This window comes from Stegastes partitus, unplaced genomic scaffold, assembly GCF_000690725.1.
Source record: "Stegastes partitus isolate 25-593 unplaced genomic scaffold, Stegastes_partitus-1.0.2 Scaffold762, whole genome shotgun sequence".
NCBI lineage: Eukaryota > Metazoa > Chordata > Actinopteri > Pomacentridae > Stegastes > Stegastes partitus.
In genome coordinates this window covers 75291-101321 of record NW_007578493.1, presented here as the reverse complement: position 1 = coordinate 101321, position 26031 = coordinate 75291, and the positions used below count along the sequence as shown (strand labels likewise).

The 26031-nt window shown below is 43.1% G+C and overlaps 1 protein-coding gene across 1 annotated transcript; it reads right to left on the bottom strand.

Annotated features, from left to right (window-relative positions):
- rftn1a (raftlin, lipid raft linker 1a) lies at positions 1 to 24999 on the bottom strand. Its single transcript, XM_008291778.1, has 10 exons — positions 24788 to 24999; positions 17993 to 18144; positions 10498 to 10681; positions 7372 to 7480; positions 4868 to 5618; positions 4561 to 4764; positions 2634 to 2743; positions 2311 to 2414; positions 1778 to 1853; positions 1 to 1458 (listed from the first exon to the last, which is right to left on the bottom strand). The coding sequence occupies exons 2-10, from the start codon at positions 18138 to 18140 to the stop codon at positions 1039 to 1041; spliced, it is 2106 nt and encodes a 701-aa protein (XP_008290000.1). The 5' UTR covers positions 18141 to 18144; positions 24788 to 24999; the 3' UTR covers positions 1 to 1038.
- Positions 25000 to 26031: the final 1032 nt, after the last annotated feature.

Here is a 26031-nt window from a genome sequence, read left to right as displayed (position 1 = left end):
TTTTTTTAAACACTTTATTGACCTCCTTTTTTATATTAAGACCTACATGTTACACTACTTATACACATCACAGGTGGTCCAGCAAATAAGGAATAAATAGCTGATTTCTAAATTACACGTTTTCTGGGGTCAGTTCAACCAAATTACAAAAAATGAATTTTCTCACCAGCGTCCAAGAAGACGGTGGATCTGATGGGGCCAAGCTTTGAGATATCTTTAAAACTACTAATACTGTCCCATTACAGTGAAGGTGAAATACTTGTAAAGCTCCCAGCAATGTAAATTTCCATTTATAAATTACTTCATAATAATACTTCAGTGCAGTTTACAGCCTGACCCATGCTACACTTTTAACACTCATTGGTTTAAGAATTTGAAGGAACTGATAATTATGCATCTGCTGCTACTCTTTTAACAGATGGTCAATAAATTATGTAAAACTGTGACCAAGCAAAACCGTCTGGAATTTAAAAATAAGATCCCTGTGGTGGACAAATTACTAGAAAACTGGAATCAAGACATTTTCCAAATCACCTCAAACACCTTTGACATCGCTGCTTTCTTGTTACTCTTCGGCTGTCACATGACCTGACATCAGTAAATCGGCCAACACCTACGTGTCAGTTCAGGCTTTAATGCAGTGTACTACATACTTGCTTTTTTTTCTACCTCTCGTTTTTATCTTAAATTATATTCTTTACATATAAAAATACAGTGAGCCCAGTGAAATTAAAACTCCCAGTCCTATTACAAGAAAGTAGTAAAATACAACAGTGTGAAAGAAAATAATACTTAAGGCTTGGACTGGAGACTAGCTCTACTGTATAGCCTTGTACAGTCTCATTTCATTTCATATAAAGACACATAGAAGCGTTAGCAACAGAACGCAATATAGATACAGTATATGCCTGACTACATATCAGTTGTCCACAGAGGAACTAAAAATGCAAGTCAACAAAAAGTTGAACGCTATTTGATTTTTTTTTTCAACCAGCCAACCAGGTTTCAGCTCCTTTTGCCTGCTTTCTGCCAAATGTGTCAACAGACACCAGAAAACAGCTGCTGCTTGATCCGCTCTTCCGTCCTCACCTCCTCCTTGACCCCTCCATCATCTCCCTGACAGAAATCTGTCCATCTCACCGACTTCTCCTGCTTGGACAGTGGGATCCTGTCAATGTCAGTTTCCTCTTCCAGGTCTTCAACAGAAACCCTGCTGTCTGATAGGAACAAGAAGCCCTTTTGATGCTGAGGATCCTCTTCCCTCTCCTCTCCACCTTTCTGAAGGTTCGCTCTTCCGCTGTCCCTGCTCTTCCTCCCTTCCGTCTCTTCCTCCTCTTTTGTGTTTCTTTCCAACATGTCCATCTCCGTCTCCACCACTGGGGACCTGTTCTCTCTCTCCTCCAGCATTTCACCGGCAGAATTTTTCTTTTCCTTGCTGCGACCCCTGAGGTTCAGCATCTGAAATCAAATAGATGTCTTTGAGACAGTTTTGCGCTTTGTGTCGTGTCTTTTTCTTTCTATCTCTCCAGACACCTGACAAACCACAACAAAGCTTCTTTCATTGACGCCTTTTTCCTGTACAGTTTGAGGCCAACTATTTGCCTATTATTAGACTTAGCGTGTGCAGGTTTATATTCGCTGTACATCCCATATTTAGCAACATAACTTTTTAATGGCACCTTCTGCGACATAAAGTCACGTGCCCTAAAGGCACAACAGAGACGAGTGACAGATTTGTTGTAAAGATGGCAAAAAGAAAAAAAAAGGGGAGACAAACCTTGAAGTCTTTTCTCTTGCGCTGCAAAATGGGTCTTTGAAGAAAAAGGATTTGCTTTGTCGACAAACTCCCATCACTGCACAAAGAAAAAGAGCAGCACTTTTACTATTGTTACCCGCTACGTTTTACTATGATGCGCTTGCATATCGCTACATGTGTTGAAATCCGGTTCCCGCTCGCTGCGGTTTGTAAAGTGACAGGTTACAAGACAACAGTGGTTCAGCGACGGCGTGTCTGTTTGCAGCTTCGACAGATTTCAAAAGCGGTTTCATGTGGGGATGAGCATATGATCAAGATTTGTCAGATCTCAAACCATCTGTCCTGCAGCCTAAGCTACACTGTCAGTCGTAATCCCAAAAAGAACGAGACAGGCTACATGTTAGACAAAAGAATAATGACTCTAAAATCAACAAAGCAGTAATTAGTCCTTGCTGAGTTTAGATGATATCAAAAGTATGCAGATGGAGGGGGGAAAAGCAGAGGACTGGTTGGGTAGATGCGAGTGTACGATTGTGTTGGGTGTAATTTGGTACCTGTTTGTCTTGACAATCGGTGTGGGTAACACACACATCAGCCTCCATCCATATGGAGCTAAAGACTGGAGCAACGGGATGTAGTCTGCCTTCACCACAACACCCTGCGCAGATGAAAGAAACGGCAAATCACTCGCACAAAAAAAGTGTGCAGTCATACACGGAAACACATTATGCATGCAGGTAGGCAAATTTAAGCTCATCCACAAGCGCACAACTACTTTCCATTCATCTCCAGTCTTACGCAATGTTTGACAGAAAACAGCTTACAGTCAAAAGGATTTCTGAAAGTGCACATCTCTCGCACAGTATTAAAAACTCACATCCACAACGGTCCACTGCTCAACCACAATGGCATCGTAGGAGGTGTTCGTGGTCTCCTCTGCAGAGCTCTGGAAGATGAACACGCTGTCCACAGATGAGACCCCATTGTCTGTCGAGAAATCAGATAGAGAGTCAGATAAACACAGAGGGATGTACGTGATTCAAACAGGAACTAAAAACTAATCTCCATTCTTCAATCTCTCACTACTGCCTCCCCGTTCCCTTTGACTTAAGCCTGCTTATTCCAGTGACTTATGGTGTAAGCCGCGGACTTTCGGCACATAACACCATGCATGTCATCCATCACCCAGCAGCGGAGCAGGGATCTACAGCCTGAGCAGCTTTTTCATCTTGTCAGACACTGGCACCACTCAAGCAGTGAAAATTCTCAGGTTAAAGCTGGGACATAAGAAACTTTACTTTAAAGCTGTAATAATCTATATTTTTTTTACATTAACAGCAGATTAAATGACTGTGTAATGTAAAAGGAAAAGAAGACTATCACCCAACTGCCCAAGTTCCCCTTAACTTTATGGAACATTGTTGTTGCTTCTTTTAGGCTAATTTAGGTTTTATGGCCTGCAACTTTACTGTCGGGTTCAGTCTCACTCTTCTCATAAACCTGGTTTCCTGTTTTGCAGGAAAAGCTCTGACTAATCCTCAGAGCATTATAGATCCAGCACCAGACAGGAGACAGACAAAGTTAGAAACTATCTGGTAAACACTGAAGAGCATTTAGCAGCTAAAGAGTCAGATATTTCCCTCAGGTATTGGTGGAGACCAAAGCAGAGCTAAAAGGAGCAGACTTACATTTGCCAGGTGGACAGAAACTAGATAAATGATTGTTGTTTGCTTTGGATCTACTTGATGTTCAACCAGGCAACTGTTAACTGCTGAAACATTAGTTATAATAACCTTATAAGGGGTTATAACAACCTTATGAAGGGTTAATTTAAGCATATACTTTAAAAGAACTGGAAGTGAGTGCATTTAAATGGAATTGCCACCACCTGTGGATTTACTGCCGGAAGGTAAACGAATATGAACTGTGCTTTCACACAGAATTCATTGTCAACTTTGACACTCCTTTAGGTGCAAACCATAATTTACAGGAGTTAGAAAAGATTGGGAGCGATCATATTAGGTGCATCGCACACCGACTGTAGTCACCATGACGTCACCCACAGGTTTGTGGACGACCATTTTAAAAGCTCAAATTTGGAATATGGATGTCCCCATCTTGACCTTTTGATGAGCAATGACTGGATGTGAATGAGAACTTGAGGACACCCATATGCCCATGCAATAGCAAAATCAATCAAGGTAGCTCCGCCCTAAAACATATCCAGCTTTACGGTCTATTTTACTCTAAATGGGATGACAATTTTCTAAAATGAACCTCATGCAGTACTGACTGAGACTTGAAAGTAGTGATTAAGACCAAAACCACATTAGGAAAATTTAGTAAACAAATCAAAGGAGATTAGAGTCAATTTCTCTTAGATTTCTACACAGTCTGACTTCTCTTTGATACCAGAGGACTCGCCCCCTGCTGGCCATTACAAAGAATGCAGGTTTAAGTCATTTCATTCATTCATTCAGCTTTACTTTTCAGAAATGAAATCTATATCTGTCTTTTTTTATACAATCTGTGGTCACAAAACCCAATAATACTCTATTCGGAGCTATTCTGTGAGGATGCAAGTATTGTATTTGCTGTGGCAGCTTCTGGTGCGGCTGTGTACTGCCTAGATTAAGTTGCATTCATTCATGTATGTACATCAATCTCCTCTTGTTTATTTTGCATGCTCTAACTGTTTTCTTTGAATGACAGTAGGGGGTAAGTGGCTCCAAAATTATAATCACCTATAATACATGACAACACAATGTAATACAATAACACATTGCTGTGGCTACAGAGCATACCGTTATCACTGACAAGGTGGAAAAACCCATCGATGAGGCGCGCTCCACTCGTGAAATGCTGAGTCATGTGGTCAAGCCAGTGAGCGTCGACTTCTGTGATTAGTCCTGCGTCCTTTTGTACTCGCAGTGGCACCCTGAGTGAATAGAACCTCAGAGAGGTGTTCAGCTCCTCTGTGTGGTTGTACAGAGCAAAGAGCTGCATCCCTACAGACACACAAACAAACAGGAAAGTTGGCAAATGAGAAGAGAACCATGCAGATCATTTGTAAACCTGCTGTGAGAAATAAACAGCACCCTGCTTACTTACTCGCCTGCGTTGGTGGTGAAGTCGCCCCTTTATCTTTCTCTGAACAGTTCAGCCTGATATGGTTGTTGTTGTGCGTTGTTGCTCTGCTTCGCCCATCTGCACGAGTAGAGCTGGACTTTCTATCGTGGTTACGATCCAGTTCTGGGGAGCTGAGCCAGCTCTCTGAGCTTGAACTTTGGGTTTCTCTCTGGTTGGAAAGGTTAAAGTTATTCTCTGTGCATCCACTGAAGTTTCGTTTAGTGTCTGGTGGACTACACTCCTCCTGCCTTATTGGACTTGCAGTTTCTTGAAGGGGCGAACTCATCTGGCTCTCCTGGACGTCTGCTGGGTGTTGAACCACTTCTGCACTAAGTCTGATGTGATTCTGAGGTTTGTTTGTTGAGTCTTTTAGGCCAATCTGCGAGGTTAGAGTTTGTTCAGTAGTCTGTTCTGTGTTGTGTTCTAAACTGTGGGCGGGTTTCAGAGGGCTGAAGTCGGGTTCTCCGGTTTCCAAAGTGTTGCGGTTACATTCAGCACGATCTAACTCTTGAGGTTCGGAGGGGCAACGATCAGGTTCTACACCGTTTTGATACGGCTCTGTGGGATCTGTTGGGCTGGTGTTGATGCTGAAAGGGTGTCGATGTATCGGTGAAGGGCTTGAATGCAGGGACGACAGCTCCTCGGGATCCCATTGCCCTAAGAAGCAGGGTCCTCCACCTGGCTGCTGGAGAAAACCCACAAACATCACTCCTTGCTCTGCTACATCCTGGATCTGTAGGTGGAACACACACACATACACACAGACACACAATGTTATCATCTGCTCACACCCCGTAAACTCTATTAGAATAAAATTGAGTGGCACATAAATATAAAGGCCTTCTTTCACAGCAGCACAAATAAATTTGCACTATCTCTTCTTCTATAGTCAGACAAACAAAGCCTCATTTACACACAAACAAAGGCTGACATACGCAGGGTAGATATTCGGCAGAATAACAACCTACCTAATCATCTGCAAAGATCAAATATTCAAATGACAAAAGGACCTCATTATCTCAACGCATCCGTGTGTGTACATGTGTGCGGCGGTCTGTGTGTGTCTGTGCTGCTCCCTCCCATGGAGCTCTGGTGGTTAATTGTCAGTTGATATTTGGGCTGACAGTTTTAGACAGGCTCGACGGGAGAGAAATCAGATTGCAAACTACCACCGAACAATAATGAGACACATCTTCCCCTATTACCCACTACTTTTGACACTTCACTCATCCGTACATCACATTTTTTAAAAACAGTCTCTCTATTACCAACAAACTCACACAATTTACACACACTGGCGTGGTTTTTATCTGATGAGTATGTCCGGAGACAGAGTGGGTAGGGGGAGCGAGTGCTGGGAAAGCAAAAGTATAGAATTTCAAAACTGAACACTCACACACACACACGCCATCTCCTGTCACTCTGTCTGCTCGATGCAGCTCCTGGGTTCTTATCTCGAACTCTCTCTGGCAGCTTGTGATCTGATTGGTTATTCATGTCACGCTGCCGAAGCCTATCACATTATACTCAGTGATGTGCATTTCCATCCAATCAGGTTTTCCTTTGTGCTCTCTGGGTGTTCAGATGCAAATCTATTCAATAGAGCACATTTTCATTTCCCAATGTTGGACTGTTGGCGAATTCATGAGCAGAGGGGCTAAAGGTGAGTTTAACAGCTGATAAATGGCAGGCTGTCTTCGGGTTAACTCTTGCTACAGCTTACTGTAACTACTGTAAGCTTCCATTCATTATATCGCGCCTCCTTTGGTTTCCAATTTACAGGATGGCGAGCAGTGTCACAAGAAATGCAACTGGTGGGAATGTTTTTGCTGGTTTCTTCCCTCCTTCTCTCCTTCAGCCCACTTGGGTCTAACATATTACAACTGGGCTTGCTTCTTGCTCACCATGAATTGTTAAAAACCTTTCAATCGAGTAAATTTGCAATATTTTTGAAATGGAAAAGCTCTGATCAAATTTGCGGCATTTGAATTTGAGAAGCTCTGCGTTGTCAGATCCGGAGGGCAGGGTTACCATATGGTAGAGACAGACAATTATAAGCGGTCGCCTGTAGCTATTTCAGCGCCGTAATGTTTCCGTCACTGTCACAGCGGAGTTGCGGCAGCACAAAACACACGCACAGAAACACACAGTGCAACAAGTATGGCGACGGTGGAGAAGGGTGAGGTGGATTCTGCACCTTTTGTGCGTTATCGCTCCAAGGCCTTTCCTTCAACTAACTGTCGCCCTCCACTCTGCATAGATGCCTCATCACTAAGATCCTTTTCGCAAAGTCATACAAATTACACTCTTACGAAAATGCCATTTATAGGATACAGACCAGATTGTTTGTAAGACACAACAAAGATGATTATTTTTATCCCAACCTTCAGAAATTACTATTTTAAGACAAACACATGAAGTGAAATGAATGTTATAACGAGAAACCAAATCAACCTTTTGCCATCACTACGCCCCCTTGAACTCACCCTCTTGACATAACTCTGGATCACCTCTGGGTCGGCGGCCTGGTGACCTGCCACGCACACATCCGTCTCCAGGCGATTCCTCGCCCATCTCAGCTGGCTTTTCTCTGAGCTATAAAGGTGAGAAATGAAAGAATTGACACAGATATTCCACATAAAGCATCAATCATATGTCATTTAGTTCAAGCCATTTCTGCTCTTGTGAGCCAGAAGATGTCAAATGTGCTGCCGCTGTAATAACATGACCCATTATAGCCAGAGCAGTTATATCACCTCGTGACAGTCCAAAGGAAGCTTTGAGTCTATAGATTCTGGCAGACGAGCTCATGTTCACAGGCAGTCGTTGACCCAGAATGATCACAGCAGAAACATAATGTCAATTCTGAACCAGGGTGAATTTTCCATTTAAGGAGAGCACACACTCATCATAACCACAAAAGACTTATTAGACAGAAAAAAGGGACTGAATTTCCTTCTGCTCCCACTGCAAGACTCCATCATAAAAGGAGTATTCAGATACGCCTCTTCAGATTTGGATTGAGGTCAGTGGGAAGGCCGTGGTAATATCTTGTGCTCTCAGGCGTGAGTGACATTCTCAGCTAGATTTGAAACAGTAGATCTGTGATATTTTCTTTTCTTTCATTTTTTTGGGGGGTTTTTGATGAAAGGGGATGGCGGTGATGTGGAGATAAAAGGCAGAGTAAAGGGGACGAAGGGGGGGGTGACGAGGACAAAAGAGAGGGGGGGGGGAACGGTCATCACTGAAGAAAGAAGATGAAAGGATGGAGAGATGGTTTCTCTCTTTCAGCGAACCGTTCCCCTCTGGCGAGCGCTGATGATGCAATCAGCCGTCTCCACGGTGACAGGTGCCAGGAAGCAGCAGGACCACTTGGCAGGAGGGGCATCAAAGGAGCAGCCTGGCACCTGCCTGTGCACTAAAGTGTGTGCGTGTGTATATACAACACACTATTCCTTGAATTCACAATAAAAAGAACAAAGAAGAACGTCTAAAAACTGTCAGCTAAGCAAAGTAATTCCTTTAATTGAAATGTAAGTGACGGCAAATTGAAGGTTACATATATAACCATCTATAGCTGTCTGAATGAACAGAAGCAGGATTAATCCACGGGGGTTCTGTCTAAATGTGACACTTCCTTTGTTCAAACTGTGATAAGGTTCCAGTAAGATTATGTCGGACACGTTGGACAGAGTGTGATAATAATAGTGTTTTAGAGAATGGTATATAAAGTACCAGAATACAATGTATAGCAGGATGAAAGATCCCTATGAACTGCGTTTCACCTATTTTGTCACTTACTTTACTTCATATATTTCAAAGGAACAGTGTAATTTGCATCTCTGATCCAAGCTGCAATTGTATTTTCATTTGAAAAAAATATCAATCAGACAAGTTTTGGTTTAGATGCAGTTAATAGCTAATAAAGAAGGCTAATGGTCTACAGCCAAACTAGCATCTCTGTGAGAATTTCATGACTTTCTGAACCATGGATATAAGATTTTATGCCAATGAATCATTTAGATTTTAGGATATTTCACTAAATAAGAGGATTGCTTGATTCCGCTGGTGATGCTATATATTGATATTCAAATTTTGCGATCAACAAATCTCTGCAATACTGTCATCTGACAAACCAACAGATCTTCATTGTCAACCATGGCGCCATGGTGCTAGCGTGGCTAAAAAGCTAGTATGCATAAGTGGGAAAAAAATAGATCCCTCAACACAGGACTAACTGATTATTGATGTATTCTTGGAATTTAATTATGGAAAAAACTGATACATATCTTAAGACCTCAAGCAGAGAGAAAAAATTTACATGATTCCAAACTCTAAATGCAGCAGAGCTACAAATGAGTCCACCAACAGGAAGGTATAAAGGATGATGAATAATCATGAATGTTCAGCATTCTTAGGAGGTCTCTGCATGGATGTATCTGGTTTGTATTGGAGTTAGATTGGTCATTAACTCCATAATGAATTCCAAGAATAAGCTCAGGTTGCACGCATGCCTGAAGACTTTTGTGGTTTTTAGTGTTACCAGAAGAAGAGCGTTAAGAAGAACTGGGTTCAAGGCTGCTATGCATTTTCCATGCTTATTCTGCCTCAGACCTCTCAGTAGTCATTAGTTTTTGTACATCTGAGTACAAAAAACTAGATGTTTATTCAGCAAATAAATAGTTTTAATATCAAACTGTGAACTTGTGTGTTTCATTCTGATTACGTCTGCTATTATGTTGTCAAATAATTGCCAGGACATTGTAGCTCTAGGCACTGTAGCTCTTACAAATCAATTAATATAAACAGAACTTATCAACCAATTGGTTCTAAAAAGTTAAACAATTTAATTCTCATAGCTTCTGTGCAGGCTTGTTTGTTCACTGTGTCCATGGAAACAAGGACGAACAGACAGAAAAGATGGTCAGTTTACTTTTCCGATACCTACGTCCCTGCACAACTCATTAATGCTCAGACAATATTCAGTTATTTGTGATGCTGTGTCTATATGCAGTTCAAAGATAGTGCCACATATTCTTTCCAACTAATTTGGCTGCAGATTGGTGTGCCTTCTCCAAACACCAAAGCACTCTGCTTACATGATCCATTTATTTTTTTAAAATTTGAATTTTGTATTTTAGAAAACAGAGTACGGACAATAGTCTGGAAACCCTGGCATTTTCTATATTCTCCATCCTTTTTTCCATACTTAGACATGGAAATTACTGAGATCATTTTCCATTGTTTTCCATAGTTAAGTAGGACCCTACATATGACAGCTATGCATTTTGGAACAGTACAGTATAACATCATGTATATTCAAGAGTGAAAGAATTGGGATAGTGAGCTGAAGTTGGCCATTTTTAGGGGCTGACTCATCCGCAGCTAATTTTACACGAGGAAAACGAGGTGAGGACGCTTGAGATAATGAGCCTCAATTGGCTCCACATCAAAACAATGAAGTCACATAAGGTGACACCTTCTAACTGCTGGCTCAATCTGGCTGCAAATTAATTATCTTGTTAATCAGCCCACAATGAAGATCTTTAAGGTTTACCATTTTCTTCACTGGAAGTGATGCTGAGGCTGCAGGGTGTGTTTAATTTGCGTACCTCGGCGTCTCTCGGACCAGCACGGCCCGGTGGAGCTGGCGCTGGATGTGCGCGTGGCGAGGGCCGCAGGGGTGGACAAAGGGGTGGACGGCGACCAGGACGAAACCCTGCGCGTAGAGCTCCCTGACCTGAACCGGCAGCTCTCTGACCGAGGACAGACAAAGCACAGATGACACCGGCACCTCTGGAGGGAAGAGAACGGGGTGGGGAGGGGAGGGGAGAAAAAACAAGGTTAGACAGGAAGGGGTAATGGGAAATATGGTCACGACAAGGATGCAGCAGGTTGAAAAAAGAGGCAGGGAAGGTAGCCGAGAGATATTTAGAAATGGATAAAAACTGGAACAAAGAGGAGGAGGGAGGGAGGGGAGAAAAAAAAAAAAAAGAGGGGGAAAGAGAAAAAGGGACAAAGGGTGTGAGGGAACAAAGACAGAGCATGTTTCATTATGATAATTCCCACTGAAATACAACACATGGCATCTTCACGCTAAATCGGAAACTAATTACACCAGAACTATTAGCCTCTCTCGTCACCAGCACAGTCTGTTTTTTTTGGGGAAAACACACAGTTGCAGAGATGGATACGCTGTTATACAAAGTGCTCTTTTCAATATACACCCATCCATTTTTTAGTTAAACGCATTTTCAGCTAAACAAATAGCCGCACAGCTGAGTAAAAATGCCCACACAAACATCAAAAGGTTTGAAAGACAATGTTATCATGCTGCTTGTTTAAGCGTGTTGGAATTAGCCGCAATCGGTAACACAGAGCCGGCTCCCTTATTACCAAACACAATGGGAAGAAAAACCAGTTTACTTCAGTGTAAATGGTGAGCTTATCGTTTGGAGGCAAACTGTCACGGCAAATCCACCTGGGAGAGCACAATGTTTTGCGAGGAGGACCCTCTCGAGGTTCTGTGCATTGTACTGAGGCTCTCTGTGTGTTCGCGGGCTTTTTGAGGGGAGCGTGTACGTATGGCTGTGCGTTTCTGCCAGGTGGATTGGAAAAAAGAGACGAGAAGTAAAGAAGAAAAAAAAAGGGAGACAGGGAGAGCGAGGCAGTTAGCAGTGTTGGTGGAAGGAGAGAGAGAGCAGAGAAAGAGAGAGATGAGGCTGTCTGTTTGTGCCTGAATGCTTGTCATCCTTTCCCATTCAATCTCATTTGCATGGGTCTGGAGAAGAGAAAATAACCTGAATAAATTAACTAGACACACAGAACACACACACATCCTCACACAAGGAAGGAAGGGAAAAAAAAAAAAAAAGAAATGTGCAAGCCATCTCATTTTCAATTTGTTCTCCATCATCTGGCGTGTTCACACATACACATGCATGAGAAGGCTGGAAAGTATGTTAAGGATACGAGCACATGAGCGCACAACTGACTAAACCATCCTCGGTTAAACAATGGAGAGGACTCCCGCAAGAAAAATCCAACCATCACCATCATCTTGGCATCGCCGCTTGGAACCACGAGAGCCTTTCATCAAGCAAACACTTAAACGGGTGTCTGTGGGGACTTATCAAAAGCAGTACAGTGATAATAATAATAACAGCTGGAGTCTGTGGTAGGAGGCGAGAGGAGGGTTGGGGAGGGGGGGGGATAACAACGATCCTGTCACCGTAAACAGTCATTAGCCGTCATTAGCTCTGCACGGCTGGCACTCACCCACCGAACAAGACGCGGGCGAGGCATCGCAGCTAATTCAGGCAGAGGCACACGGAAAGTTATTAGGGTGTTATGCAGCGCTTTAGGCTGAGAAGCGACTTCATTTATACTGTCTGCCACTGTGGGATTTAAAAAAAAAAAAGGGAGGCTGCAATTCGGCCCCGGAATGGGAGCATGGGAACAGGCTCAGGGCGGGAAAGCTGGCTGGAGTTTGATAGTGCCAACTAGGGAGGGCATGGAGGTAGCATTAGGAGGGGTAAAAGTGCAAAAGGGTGTATGTGTTTTAGAGGATGGAGTGCTTGTATAAAGACGGGGACGCGTCCTAGGGTACAGCGGCTGTTCAGCTGTTGATCCCCTCTCTGCTATTTTTGTCTCAACCCGCAGCTTTGACCACATCACAGCCGCTCTGTGTGTCGGGAGCGACGCCTCACTTTTTGACCCTGGATTTCACAAGTGGAGAGTGAGAGTCATCCCCCTTTCCTATAGCAGCTTGAAAAGAATTAATTCCTTGTACAAATCTCTCAATTTCTACGCACATTTTGTGTGGTGCCACAGTATCTCAGCGAGTGTGCCCGAGCCATCTTTTTCCCCCCGCGTTTGTCTGAGTATGCACGCATGAGAAAGAAAGAGTTTGCACTAAGCCTGCTAGGTGATGCATGGGGATTACTACTTACAGCCACCCTCAAGGCTTATCCCTCTGCTCGCTGGAGGTTCACGTTTATTTAAATAGCCTTCTAATGACTTGCAGAGGTTTTAGGCGAGGATATGTGCCAAAACAGTGACTATAAAATAATCAACTTCCTGGAGCCAGGAGCTTCCCGCTGTTTAGGGAATGTAACCGCAAGTAATGTCAGTAGTTGGTCAGTGTCTGAGCTTTGTCAAAGGAGAGTCTGATCTCCTCACTTTTTTTTTGAAGAAATGTCTCAGAAAAAGAGCGGCGGGTTCACAAAAACATGGCTGACAAGTACAAGCAGGAGAAAAAAAAAAAAAAGGTTTGCTGTGGTGAGAACACAGTGTGGCGCTTAAGGCACATACAGTACCCATGTACTTGTGATGCTGTGAATTCCAGTCTGGCTCACTTTTGACACACAGCAACTCTCTTGCCATCTTTGTTGGCATTCTCTCAAGGCTTTTTGCCAATGAGACTGAAACCGCGTGAAAAAAAAAAAAAGCAATTCCAGAAAAAAAAAAAAGATTTGAAGCGTCGGATCAACAACCCGTCATAAAAAATGTCGACGTGCCCAACCTTGAAAAGTGTGTCAGGCTGATGGATTTGTGCTACACGTCGAAGGAGTGCATCACACTTTGTCAACAGAGGAGGTATCCAGAATAACATTTCGGTGTGGATCACGTACACAACTGCTGCATAAACCCGTGCGCATACCTCTGGGCAAAATAAACACACCCACAGGTATACGAAAGCGCTGCAAACAGCCACACACACACACACACACGGAGACACACACACACAGAGCTGAGCATTAGACACATGTTGTAAGTTTTAATGAGCCGAGTGGGTCTCCGTCTCTGCAGGGCGGCAGAAAGTCATCAGCAGAGTTCAGCTTCTCACTGTCTGCTCCTGAGCCCAGCGTTAGTCACACAGCATCACACCTAACTTACTTCCTCACACATCCGCAGAGTCCTAACTCCCGCTCGCTCATTCCTCACACCTCTAACTCTCTTTTTTCTCTCTCTCTCGGCTTCTCCTCTCGAGACGCTTGTTCCCTCTCCAGACCCGACTACCATTCACCGGTTTTTAATGTGCTGTTCATTCTCTCACCCTCTCTGTTCTCTGCTACACCTCCCTGACTTTATTCTGCCTCTCTTCTTCTATATCACTTCTTTTTTTTTTTCCACCACCCTCTCTCCACTCCAGCTCTTTTTTTTTTTTTTTCCTCCTGTTTTCCACTCTCGCCGCGTCTTCTGCTCATTATCCGAGCGCAGCTTCGACACAAAGGAGGCTGGGTTAAAATGTCACACCTGGCTGTTAGATTTCATACTCCACATTCACGCTGACATGTCAGGGTAACCGATCGATGCTACATCAGCCATAATGAAGATCATGGTACCTTTTCGCGAAGGTGGACGATCTGTCAATGTGCAGCAGATTGGTGATTAGAGAGTAATAAGACAGTTGAGTGGAATGAGACATTAGTGTCAGGTCATGTGAAGAGATGTGGGCCCTTACAAATCAAAGGAACGGTCCGTGTGTGAACCGCGGGGCAAATGTCTGATACAAGTCGAAACATATTTTCTCCTCGTTCTCCGTGGATTCACCGCGGGGTCGCTGTGACCCAAGCGTGAGCCAGCTGGGGTAAGTCACACAGACATATTTTGCAGCTCGAGCCCTGTTAGAGCTCACAAAACAAAGGCAGACACTATATCGTCAGCCACGTTGTTTCTGGCGGGCGTCATCGCTCGCTCGGTCAAAGGTCGACTTCGAAATCACGCTGAGCTCTTCTTCATTCTGAACATTAAGCTGCGCTTCCTGACAAAACAACTTAGTCTAATAAACAGCCTTGTAGTCTCACATACTTCACAGGGGCACCGGGAAAAGATATTTGTTTTTCATTACTGTGTAGGAGTCATCAAGTCACGCTGGCAGGGAAATAATAATATTAATGGAAGCCAAATTGAATTAAAGCATGGATTTGACCGTGGGTTTCCTTCAATGTCACGGGCTGACATACAGATTCCTCTATCTGCCTCCTACATACACACACTCAAACACACACACACACACGGAGAGACGCGCACACACAAATAAAAATAAATCCCTTTGCTGGGAATGAGGTCTCTCAATCTCCACAAACAATCAGATAATCCTCCAGGAATCCTTCACTTCTCTTGGTCTCTCTATCACAAATGGAGAGAGGGAGAGTGAGAGAGATGGAAAGAGGCCGGCATATACCCACTCACAATCACACAATTCATAGTAGCTGTGTTTATCCTAAAATAGTCCACCCATCTTAAGCAGCTCAGGTGGCATCAGTGAGTTTACCATATAAATGACCTGCCTGTCTGTTCAACGATAACGCTAACTCTGTTGACTAAGTGCTATAAAGTGTTTTGTGTGAGCGAGAACGAGCCGCCGCGGATCGTGTGTGGTCTCTTTCTAGCGTCTTATATGTGTGCGGTGCTGTGATTAGACAATTTATCTGCCACTGCCTTTAGCAACAAGAAAGACAAGCAATCCTCATGTCTATTGTCTGCTTTGGTCACCGCCACCATTTCGGGATGCCAGATTTCCTCGTTGCCAACGCTGCAGCCTAACCCATTTGCCAAACATAACAGGGCTGGCTGAAAATGAAGCCGACTGGCAACCAGAGCAGTGCCACTTGGCTGTGGCGGCGTGCCTGCTGTCTGTTACAGTGTTGCATTTGAAAGTCCTCTAAAAAGGATTTCAGCGAGCCGCTTTGCACCTGCTTTTGCTTGTCAGGTGACGACGAGCACGGCGCTGGCTTGTAGAAACATTAAGTCATATCGGAAAAAAAAGAGGTGATGTTTTTTTGTTTTTTTAAATATCTGCTTCAACACTATCCGTTTTCTCCTCCTCACCCCTCTTTCCCGTCCCTCCCTTCTATCTCCCCACAGACCACACCAACACAATGGCAGAATTAGTATTTTTAGAAAGCCGATGCCTCTGGAGGATTCTCATCAAACCTTCTCAAGACGCAGCGAGCGCACACACACACACACAAACACACACCCACACATTATCAGACACGCAATTTCTCGTATTCGTAAACAGACGCAAACAAAAACACATGCACAGTTTCAAAGGCGACATCCTGAAAAACATACAGCGGCTTTAGTGTGTTGTCATTGTAGCGAGGGGAGCAGCGGGGGGGAAGTTGGAGGGCATCGCAGCAGTGTGCACAATATAGCCGAGAATTAGAGAAAGTCTTTGAACCGACTGCAACAGGAGCTGCACACAGACACAACTTCAGCTTATAAGCCACTCTCTACCCTCGAGATACTTACAGTATGAAAACCTGCAGAGTTGCTGACCTAAACATTTCATTTGACTGGTTAAAGTTGGAATAGCATCTGTGGCTATTTTATGAGCGGAACACACACAAACACTGCAGCCGGGGTTCAGGATGACGAAGCAAAGCCGAGTTCACCAGAAAAACTTGAGCAAACAGCCACATTTAAAAACAGAACAAGCAGCTCAGTGAAACAGCATTCTTCAGATTTACTTTGGAATGACCAAATGTGAAGACACATTCTTTGGAGCCTCCTCCAGACTGGAAGTGAGACAAATGTGAATCAGATCTGAATGAAGCTTGCCTGCTGCATTTCATGGCCAAGATTTGTTCTCTTCATTTGAGCCGTGTCTCAGATTGCTTTCTACTTCGCTCCTTTACCCTCTCACTCATTTATTATCATCGCTTTGTCGTTGCAGAAGCAAAAACACAGAGCAGCATTCAGTTCCAGTCCTAAAAATGAATCCATCAGCTATGGAGGGTTGACACATTTAAAGCTGTGGTGGGCAGAATTCTAGAAAAGTAAAAACAAAAACAGCCAGAATCTGACAATACAGTCCTCCTCCTGTCCTAATCCCATCCCACAGATGTGCACAGGTAAATGCACACGATTCAAACATGCAAAATAGTTAAGTCAACATTCATTTTCAGCTTCAAACAAGACTCCATTAATTTGAGTTAAAGTCATCTGCTTAACCCAGTCCACCACTACATCCTATTCTCACTTTGTGGCTCTTTGTAGTATCTCACTAGATCTGGATTAAAATACATGTGATTGGCTAGATTACCTATAGCCTGAAAACAGAGCTAAGAGGAGGTGCAGGATTCTAGTTTCCTTTCAGACCACTTTAATTACAACATCCTGAAAGAATATATTGGAATTTGTGACTCCACAAAAAAATCTGCCTACTCCAGCTTTAAGGGTTTCTTGTTAAAGCTAATAGTAAAGAATACGACTAAGATAAATGGATGGTAACTTTCTGAAAGTTACACAAAAAAAAAGAAAGAAAAAAGCATAAAACTACATTTACCAGTTCTTTTGGCCACATGACTCTAAACATAACACTTACAAATAATGATTTTCAAATTTTGATACAGCAAATGGAAGTCAAATGTCCTTTTAGCTCAGTTTTGGTCTCAACTCTCTCCCTCTCCCTAGTGGGAAATATCAGATTATTTAGCTGCTAAATGCACAACATGTTCATCGGCTAGCAGCTAACTTTAACATCTGTTTGATGCAGGTATCATGTAGGAAGTTTGTCAGAGCTTATTTGCAACTGGAGAAGAGACTGATGAGAGATCGTAACAAAACGATGTGAGGGCCGTATAACTTGGATGAAAAGATGCTAAAATGCGAAACAGATTGTGTGATAATTATCTCTCATATTCATACTAACTTACCATTAGTTATTGTCACTTTGTCCTGCAACAGTGGATATAAAAAATATCCATCAGAGCAGCTGTAACGCTTTAAAACCTAATAAATTTGATGATGTCGAGCTTGTCGCTCCAAGCTTTTCATCCAACACCGGCAATATTTAAATTCAAACAGTCAAAATACTTAAATAGCTGCATGATCGTTGTTTTTTGTGTCTCTTTAATAGAGAGGTGAAATATCAAGAAACAAGTAACACATGACTATTTCAAGTATGCGTGTGTGGGCGAAGTCCAGTCAAGTCACATGACGTGCAAGTCTCACTGGGTTTCACAGGCACAGCCCAAAAAGAACAAGGAGGATATAACTTTGCACATAAATGCTGATCAGTAAAATATTAAGGAGAACATGCAGAGGAGACTTATACAAAGATGATTCGTCTGGACATAAGACTGTACTTCATACCTTCTTTCCCCAAAAGAAAATCCAGGAAGTGGTAGGTGTAGGAAACTCCAACTTTAGTCTCCACCTGAGGCCGTCGCAGGGTGGAGTAGATGTTGCCCGGGCTACGCCTCTCTTCTGCTTTCCGCAACTTTGGGAGCCTACACCCCATATCTCTGAGGGAAGAGAAGAGAAGACAAGACAAGAGAAGAGAAGAGGGCGTTATGAAGCATTTTTAAAAAGATATGAGATGGAAAGAAAAAAAAAATGAGGAGGGTGGTAACAAAGACTTGTGGGGGAGACATGGAATTGATAGAGTTTCTAAATATACAGAATGCATTAGCACTTCCAATAGAGTGTGTGATAGTCGCACGCAAGCCTAAATGCTGCTGTACACGTGGTGCAGGCTTGAGCTTTGGGGAAATAACGTGTGCATCTGACTGTCACAGTCAAATCACACACACAGACACACCGCAATAACACTGAAATATGAGAGTGTCAACCATTACCTGCTTGGTGGGCTGTGATACGGGCATCTTCTAATCAAATAGGGCTGATTGAGAGCGACATGTTTGATCAGAATGAATTAAAGCAGAAATGAGACTGATTTCCCGCCCTGTCAAGCAGAGCGACACGAGACTGGAGAGACAGGAAGAGGAGAGGAGAGCCGAGATATTAAGCATGTTGTACTGCTAACCAATTTATATGTTGATCCAAGGCTTGCCTTGAAGCACAAAGAAATCGCTGTTATTTTAAGACTATTTCGGATTGTGTAAGGACAAATGGATACCCTCGAGAATAGGTGATTGGAAACACAATTTGGATAGAGCGTGAAATTTCTTTTTAAAATCCTCCTCTTCTGAATTTCAACAGGCAATTTAAAACCCAAAGATCTGGGTTGCATATAAAGGAGAAAAAAAAACAAGCAGCTGGGATGTTTGAGACAGTAGAGGAATGACAAAAAAAAAAAAAAGAGGACAGTGGGAGAAGGGGTGCACGACAAGAGGAAAGGGGCGTGGCCAAAAATCGTCAAGCTAATCTGATGTGACAGCATCGGTACCCTGAAACCATCACCACAGACACGCTTAATATTACCGTCTGCCACGGCTTGTAAGAGCCACAAGGCGAGGTGCACATCTGCATGTCTGTGTGTGAGTGTGTGTTTGTGTGCATATGTCTCCCCCAGAGGCAGGTCTATATCTGTATCTCTGTATCTGTTTGGGGAGCATGGCGAATGACACAGTAAGTCCCATTGGGCCAAGTGCACGGACATTAACTCGGCTAACGATCCTAACAGACTACATTAAGCCTGGTGTGTGTGTGTGTGTGTGTGTGTGTGTGTGTGTGTGTGTGTGTGTGTGTGTGTGTGTGTGTGTGCGTGTGTGTGTTACAGCTTCGACTGCATGCTATGTGCATTTCGAAAGGTTAGAAAGTTGCAGAAATGCAGCATCGTTGCCGCATAGCTCATCCGTCTTGAGACACTCGGTTATTATAAACTTCACAAAGAACAAGCAATTAAAAGTCAATATTCTTTCAAAACATAATGTTTGAACTGAGGAGATGGCTGATGCTTCAGGAGGAGGAGAAACACAGAGTAGATCTTATCTGATGGTTGCTCCTCTTCTCTCATCTTGACCTGTCTGGTCCTCCTTCAAACATCATCCCTGGTTTTGTTGCAAAACTCTCTTCTTGTCTGATTCACGTCACTCTTCTTTTTTCTGCTACCATCTTTGATTAGGACCACTCCCTACATTCTATTGGTACAATAGCCTTAATTGGTCCTAACGTAAATCCTTCATTCTCACTTTTCGTGTCCCTCTGATTACAAGACTTCCTAACCTTCCCTGTCTTATCATCAGTTAATTCTGACTTCTGCGATAACTCAGTCACTTTTTATTTTCTCAACTTCTCTCCAGTTTCCTATCCTCTCTGATCCTTCCTGTCTTTACATTATTATGTTACATTGCATTCTTCCATACTCTCTGCTGGCCATCCATCCATCCATCCATCCATCCATCCATCCATCCATCCATCCATCCATCCATCCATCCATCCTCTCCTTCTGTCTGGAGGCTCAACGAGTTTTCAAAGCAGAGTTGCTCCCCTGCTGAGCCTGTTAGGTCCAATAAAACTATTACAGTGTCTCCAGACAGACAGACAGACAGCCAAGTGGGGCCCCAGGTTATGACTAAGTTAGAGGATGTAGATCCCCTCCCAAACATTTTTTCCTCCAGGGCTGTGCTTTAATGCGCTCTGTCTGTCTGCGAAGGGCACAAAGGCAGGTTAATGTGGGTGTGTTTAGCGGGCTTCATCTCTGGCTGGTTAGGGAAAAGGGATTTAGGTTTGGGAGCAGATGGAAGGGTCAGGGAGGAGGAAGATAAAAGTTTGAATAACGTACACAGACAGCAGTCTTCTATCACCGAGACTCGCCTCGGATCCACTTTTCAACTTCCCCGTTCGAGTATTTTAATCCAATTTTCACCCAGTTCCAATGGAAATGTTGTAAATTTTTAAACAAATCACATTCATTCATACGCCTCTCTCTTCCTAATGCATTATGTAGTGCTAAAAAAAATCACAACAGTCTGGAATAATACGCTTACTATTTTGCTAGTGGCAGTTGGTTTTGTTGCTCTCAAATAAAGCGTGATTGGTTCGAGCCTCGGTCCCCGACTAGCCAACTGTTCCACTGTTTGATTCAAAATCTCATTATCCTTTTTATTGTAAGCTGACGGTTCTGTTTTAAAACACGGGCCTCGCTTTAACAGATGAACTCTGTCTGTCAGGTTTAGAAACAGATATCTGTAATTGGACACAACAGTGAAATGAAAACCCAAGGTTGTAGTGCCAGAGAAGCTCCTCCGAGTTGAAGACTCGAGGCCTTTTTTTTGCTACATGCGAGGCCTTTTTCTCTGCATGTTGACTTCAAACAGAATCTCTCGCTTTCCGTCGCACAAACACACAGGCAGAAAAAGGCCTTGACAGCAAAAAACATCCATTAAACGGGGAGAGACAGGAGCGAGAGAGAGAGACGGATAAAAGGAATGAAAAAGAGAGAAAGGGGAGATAGACAGGGAGTAGCAGAGGGCTTCTCATTAGAGAATCTCTTGTAACGGAGAGTTTTGAAATGACAGCAGATTTACGCGAGAGCATAATCCGTCTGCGCTATGCCACTGCTGTGCTACCTCCCGAGCCACTCAGAGGGTGGGGAGGGGGACGCCCGCTTTCCAAGAAGCAATATTCATCTGCAGCAGAGGGAGAGCTGCAGACGGACAGATGCTTGGGAAAATTCACAGCGAGTATTGATAGAACCGCGGGGGAGAGTCTACAAGGGAGAAAAGTTAAAATTCTAATTTTTCCTTCTGTGGCTGAACATTTTTTTTTTTATTGTCGTAGCCATTGTTTAAAGAACAACTACTGTCTATGGCACTGTAAAACCAACAATGACAGTCTTTGCTAACAGGTAGCAATGGCTGTTACTGTTAGAGTTTATGACAACTTTATCACTGCATTTACTGTTATTTGAAAATGAGGGTATTGAAAAGCTACTTCTGAGCAGTGATTTCAGTGCCAACACAAACTGAGATACAAGTGGTGTTGTTACAGTCACAATCAGTTAATTATACTATCATCTGTCATACCAGCGCTATGGTATGTCCTGATTGTGGCTGAATGACTGGATTTTTTTAAAAACCAAAATCAGTATTTAAATGTAATGATTTGGATGTATAAGCCAATCGGGGGTGGACAGTTTAGAATTTTTGCCGATATCTAAAATGATAAAATTCTATCAACAAACTCATTTTGGCCGATTGCTAATGGGATATCGGTGTATTTGCAAAAACAGAGAACTCCATCTTCAACAAACCTTCAGAAAACCCACTTTTCCATCGTCTACTTGAAACAATATCAATCAAATTTAAGTTATCTCTACTTTTGTCATTTCTACTGAGTCAAATCTACTCAACTTCAGTTTGACTGATATTATCACAAGTTATCTGCTTTTGCAAATGAACTCTTCGTATATATTCACATTTTTTCCCAGCTATTGCAGAAATCATCAAGCTTCTTCTGCTGCTCAAATGTACACAATCACTGGTCAAAACTACTTCAGCTTGATTTTGGCTTAATGCCGAAAATTCATTTTAAAGCCTATATCGATGATGACACAAAGACTGCAGACCAACAGGCAATAACCAAAAATAACAGTTTTGTTAACTTTCTGTAAAGCTATTATTATTATTTCACATCACTTTTTCAATTATCTGTGTATATAATATGCAGTATGTACAGAGAGGGAACATTTTACAGTTCAAAAGTAAACTCATCTGTACTCTAATATGGACAAACTATTCTACAATATACTGCCTGATTTAGTAGGACTGCTCTAGCCCCAGGACAATACTTCTATCTGCTAGTCAGTCAGTGTCTTCTGGGGTCAGAGCTTAGGTGTGATAACGCACTGTGAAGCATCCCAACAATCAGTGGCTCAGCATGGGAAATGTCACTCTGCTCGTATTTCATAATCACAGTTGTAGGTGCTTATGGTGTTTGGATTCTTATCTATCATGCAATAGAATCAGGGATTCATCTGGTTGTCTCAAAGTCATTCTGTGACATGCAGCAGTTAGAACCGTCTCTTCAGCAACAAGAAGAAACATAAAGGATTTGACACCAGCATCCTGATCTCAACGTCACCGGGTGCGTCTGGGACTGTGTGAAGAAGTGATTCTCCAGGATGCATTAGCGCACTTTGGGGAGTTGGTGATGTTCTGAAGGGAAAGGGTGGTCACATCAAAGACTGATTTGAGGTTGTTGTTTTTTCCAGTTTCCTGTGCTTTTTGTGAAGCATTGTTTTCAAAAGAATCCTCACTTTACCTTTTGGTGCCTTTTGCGCAACACTTTATGTCTCAACAGCTTTGTCTCCTAAATCAGCACCAACATTTGGAGGCTCTGCAAAAAGTGAGATGAAAACTTTAAGCAGGTGAAGGCAATTAGGGCTTCTGTATTATCACTCGCTTGTCTGAAGTGCTTTAATTTGTCTTTAATTATTTAATCATTCCCATATTGATTCCTCAACCGAAGGGCTATTCCAGGAACATATTAGAAGTTTTTGCATCACTCTGAGGTAAGAGCAGAGTTTTTACTTGGCTTTTGCTGCATGCATTATAGATGTTATGTTCATTTGTGTATCTGATGCACTAAACTGATTTATAGCGAGAATCACCACCTAAAACTGTCGCTGCAGCCTTCCAGATGCCTTTATGGACGTATTTGGAGGCCATAATTTGCATTGCTTGTGAGCCGATGGCATCATAACTACCTGCTGTGTATGCAAGTTTTTTTCTTCTTGGCCTGTAAACAGTGCGTGACTCTAAATTAAGTCACTTTTTTATAGTTGTGTGGTTGTAAAGCACCAAAATTTAAGGTACGACAATGAAAACTGTACCGCTCGTTTTAGCATCTGGTGTGTACACACTACAGTATTTCAATGAATTTCAAAATCGGAGGTGACAGACTGAGTCTTGGGGAGTGGGCTTCCCTCCCACTGAGGGTTGAAGCTCCAAGAAAAGGGGACGCTGGCGATGCAGGGAAAAGATGGAAAGCTGGAACAGAACGAGGAAGAAAGACAGAAGGAGGAGGGAATGGGAAGAGAGAGCGGAGGGAGATGGAGAGCTGAGTGGGAGCATGTCAAGTTGCCTGGAGGGAGGTGTGATTCCCCCAAGCAACAAAGTAGTCACCTCAAACAGTGTTTTAATGAGGCTGCATGGGGAGGATAAAAACAAATTATGACACTGATGTATTGGTCTGTCACACAGCTCCTTGCACAGCCTATTTTCCTCCCTAAAAAAGAACAGTTTATGAACAAAAGAAGGCTTTCTCGGACTGGAGCATCAATTCACCAAGCCCTGAGGTGGGCTCCTGGATCCATCATTTAACATATTAGACCCGATTTCTAAAAGGAACAACTTATATAGTGGAAGCCTATTGTTTGCGCAGCAGCTATGATAAACTGGTTGTCATTCAGCACTAATGCGCGCTTTTTTTTTTTTTTTTCCCCCCTCTCCAAACGCCTCCAAATAGATTTCCAGCTATACAGTGCGCAGCCATACATAGACATGTAACTAATTGATGCTCAATGCATTTTGTGGGTGCAGCCTTGCTTGAAATTACATGTTTCTGGTTTCCCTTTTTTTTTTTCTCCCCTCCTGTTTGGTGCGTTCAAGCTCACAACCCTCACGCTCAACCCAACACGTGGCTGCTGGCTGCTGCCCGGTAACGGCGGTAGTTTAGTGAACGGGAAATGATACATGACAGGTCGCTTACGCACCAGATCTTTCTCGTTGTGGCACACACACACACAACCACACACACACCCTCCTCCTCCTGCCTCCATCTGCGCTCTGCACATTTACTCCGTCAAGCATATCTTGAGTTCACTTCAACCTGTGACAGTGAGCAGAGGGGCTTATTCATTTCGTTCCGCCACCAATACAAATGGCACACATCATCACACAAATCAAAAACGACTGTCTGAATGTCTAAACTGAGGAGATTTCTCTTTGTCGCCGGCGTTTGACTGCGCAAAGCTCCCCCACAGACTCCTCGTGGGAAATTTAAGAAGGCATTTCTCTCCAATAAAGTTGTTTTCAAAGCTGCAACATTTTTTCAGGCGGAAAAGTCACATGGCGCAAGAAGTGAGGCCATTTCATCAATTTAGGCAGGAATTATCCAAATATCAACAAGCTGTTAATGAGCTGATGTGTCGTTTTGTTGCGGAAAATTTCAAGAAAAACAGCCAGAAAGAGTTGAACTCACCAATCAAGTCGTTCCCGGTTGTGCGTAAAAGTGGAATCTGGACTGAAAGCTTTCCTTGAGTCAGTCGACGCGCGTCCCTCCTCCTCTTCTCTCTCTACTGTCTGTCCCCGTCACGGCTGCTGGAAAGAGACATACAGAGGCTCTGACAGATGCGATCCAATGAGATGAACACATGAATCCGTCATTTAGACCTCTGACCGAAAGCTCACGATAAACACTCCGTCTACCTCCGCGTCTCTCAGCAGCGCGTGTGAGGAGGAGAGGAGGGGGGGGAAGAGAGGGCGGTTTATCTCACCCTCTCTCCTCCCTGTTGTTCCCTCACTCGCTGCTCTGGGTTAGATCAACACTTTGGAGAATAAGATGCACCCCAATAGAGACTTAAAAATGACTAAACTACTCTTGTGATACCCGGGTAAACAAGTGGAGACGCACTCATGCATGAGGGGAAAAAAATATGGAGAGAAGCAACTTACACTTGTTTCCAGATGTTTTTTTGGCCCAGCAGATTTAAGTCACACCCACAGATTTGGGTTTACTATCAGAGGGTTGTAGGGTGTTCGTGTCTTTCACGGGGCTCCTTTGGAAAATTCATATTTCATAAGAAGCTATCCAGACTAATCCATAATTCAGAAACGTCTGACTTAGGGGGGGTAGGTGGGTGGGGTCGGTGGGTGGTCAAGGGCTTGGATGGGGCACCCTGGGGAGCCCCAGTCACACCACCAGACTGTGACAAAAACAAAACGCTCTGTGACCAAGAGATGATGGGCTTGTTGCCAGGGAAGACAAGGCAATCCAACCCTGACTGAAAACCAGCCGCCACTGACAGGTTCATGGAGTCTGTTTGCAGCCGCTTCTGTCTGCAGCTCCACGCAGATCATCACTTCTAAAGTAGGAAATTACATTTTACATTCCTACAAAAACACACTTGCATACATAGGGATGCAAAAATCGTCACAAGCTTGGAATCATAACAATTCAACTTTTATTTCTTTTTTTTTTTTTTTAACAAAGATATCAAAACCCTACAAAATGTGAACAATAACTAAACCCTAACAGTGGCCAGGCTCTCTGAACAAAACAATTCTAGAAACACAATCACACCTGCATGCAAGCAGACGTCCAGGTCGATCTCCGTATGCAACCTCACAGAACTGGGTCAAAAAAATAAATAAATAAAAAAATCAGTGATGTGCAGCATACACCAATGTGCATATTCAATCATACAAAGCTGCTCTTACAATTAA

What these genes read in the sequence shown, in the direction of transcription:
- rftn1a (XM_008291778.1), bottom strand. Translation starts at nt 18,140, where the DNA reads ATGGGGTGTAGGCTCCCAAAGTTGCGGAAAGCAGAAGAGAGGCGTAGC. An exon ending in CTGGTCCGAGAGACGCCGAG is followed by an intron (nt 7,481 to 10,497) that starts GTACGCAAATTA and finishes TCACCTTTATAG; the next exon opens with CTCAGAGAAAAGCCAGCTGA. An exon ending in AGCAGTGGACCGTTGTGGAT is followed by an intron (nt 2,415 to 2,633) that starts GTGAGTTTTTAA and finishes TCATCTGCGCAG; the next exon opens with GGTGTTGTGGTGAAGGCAGA.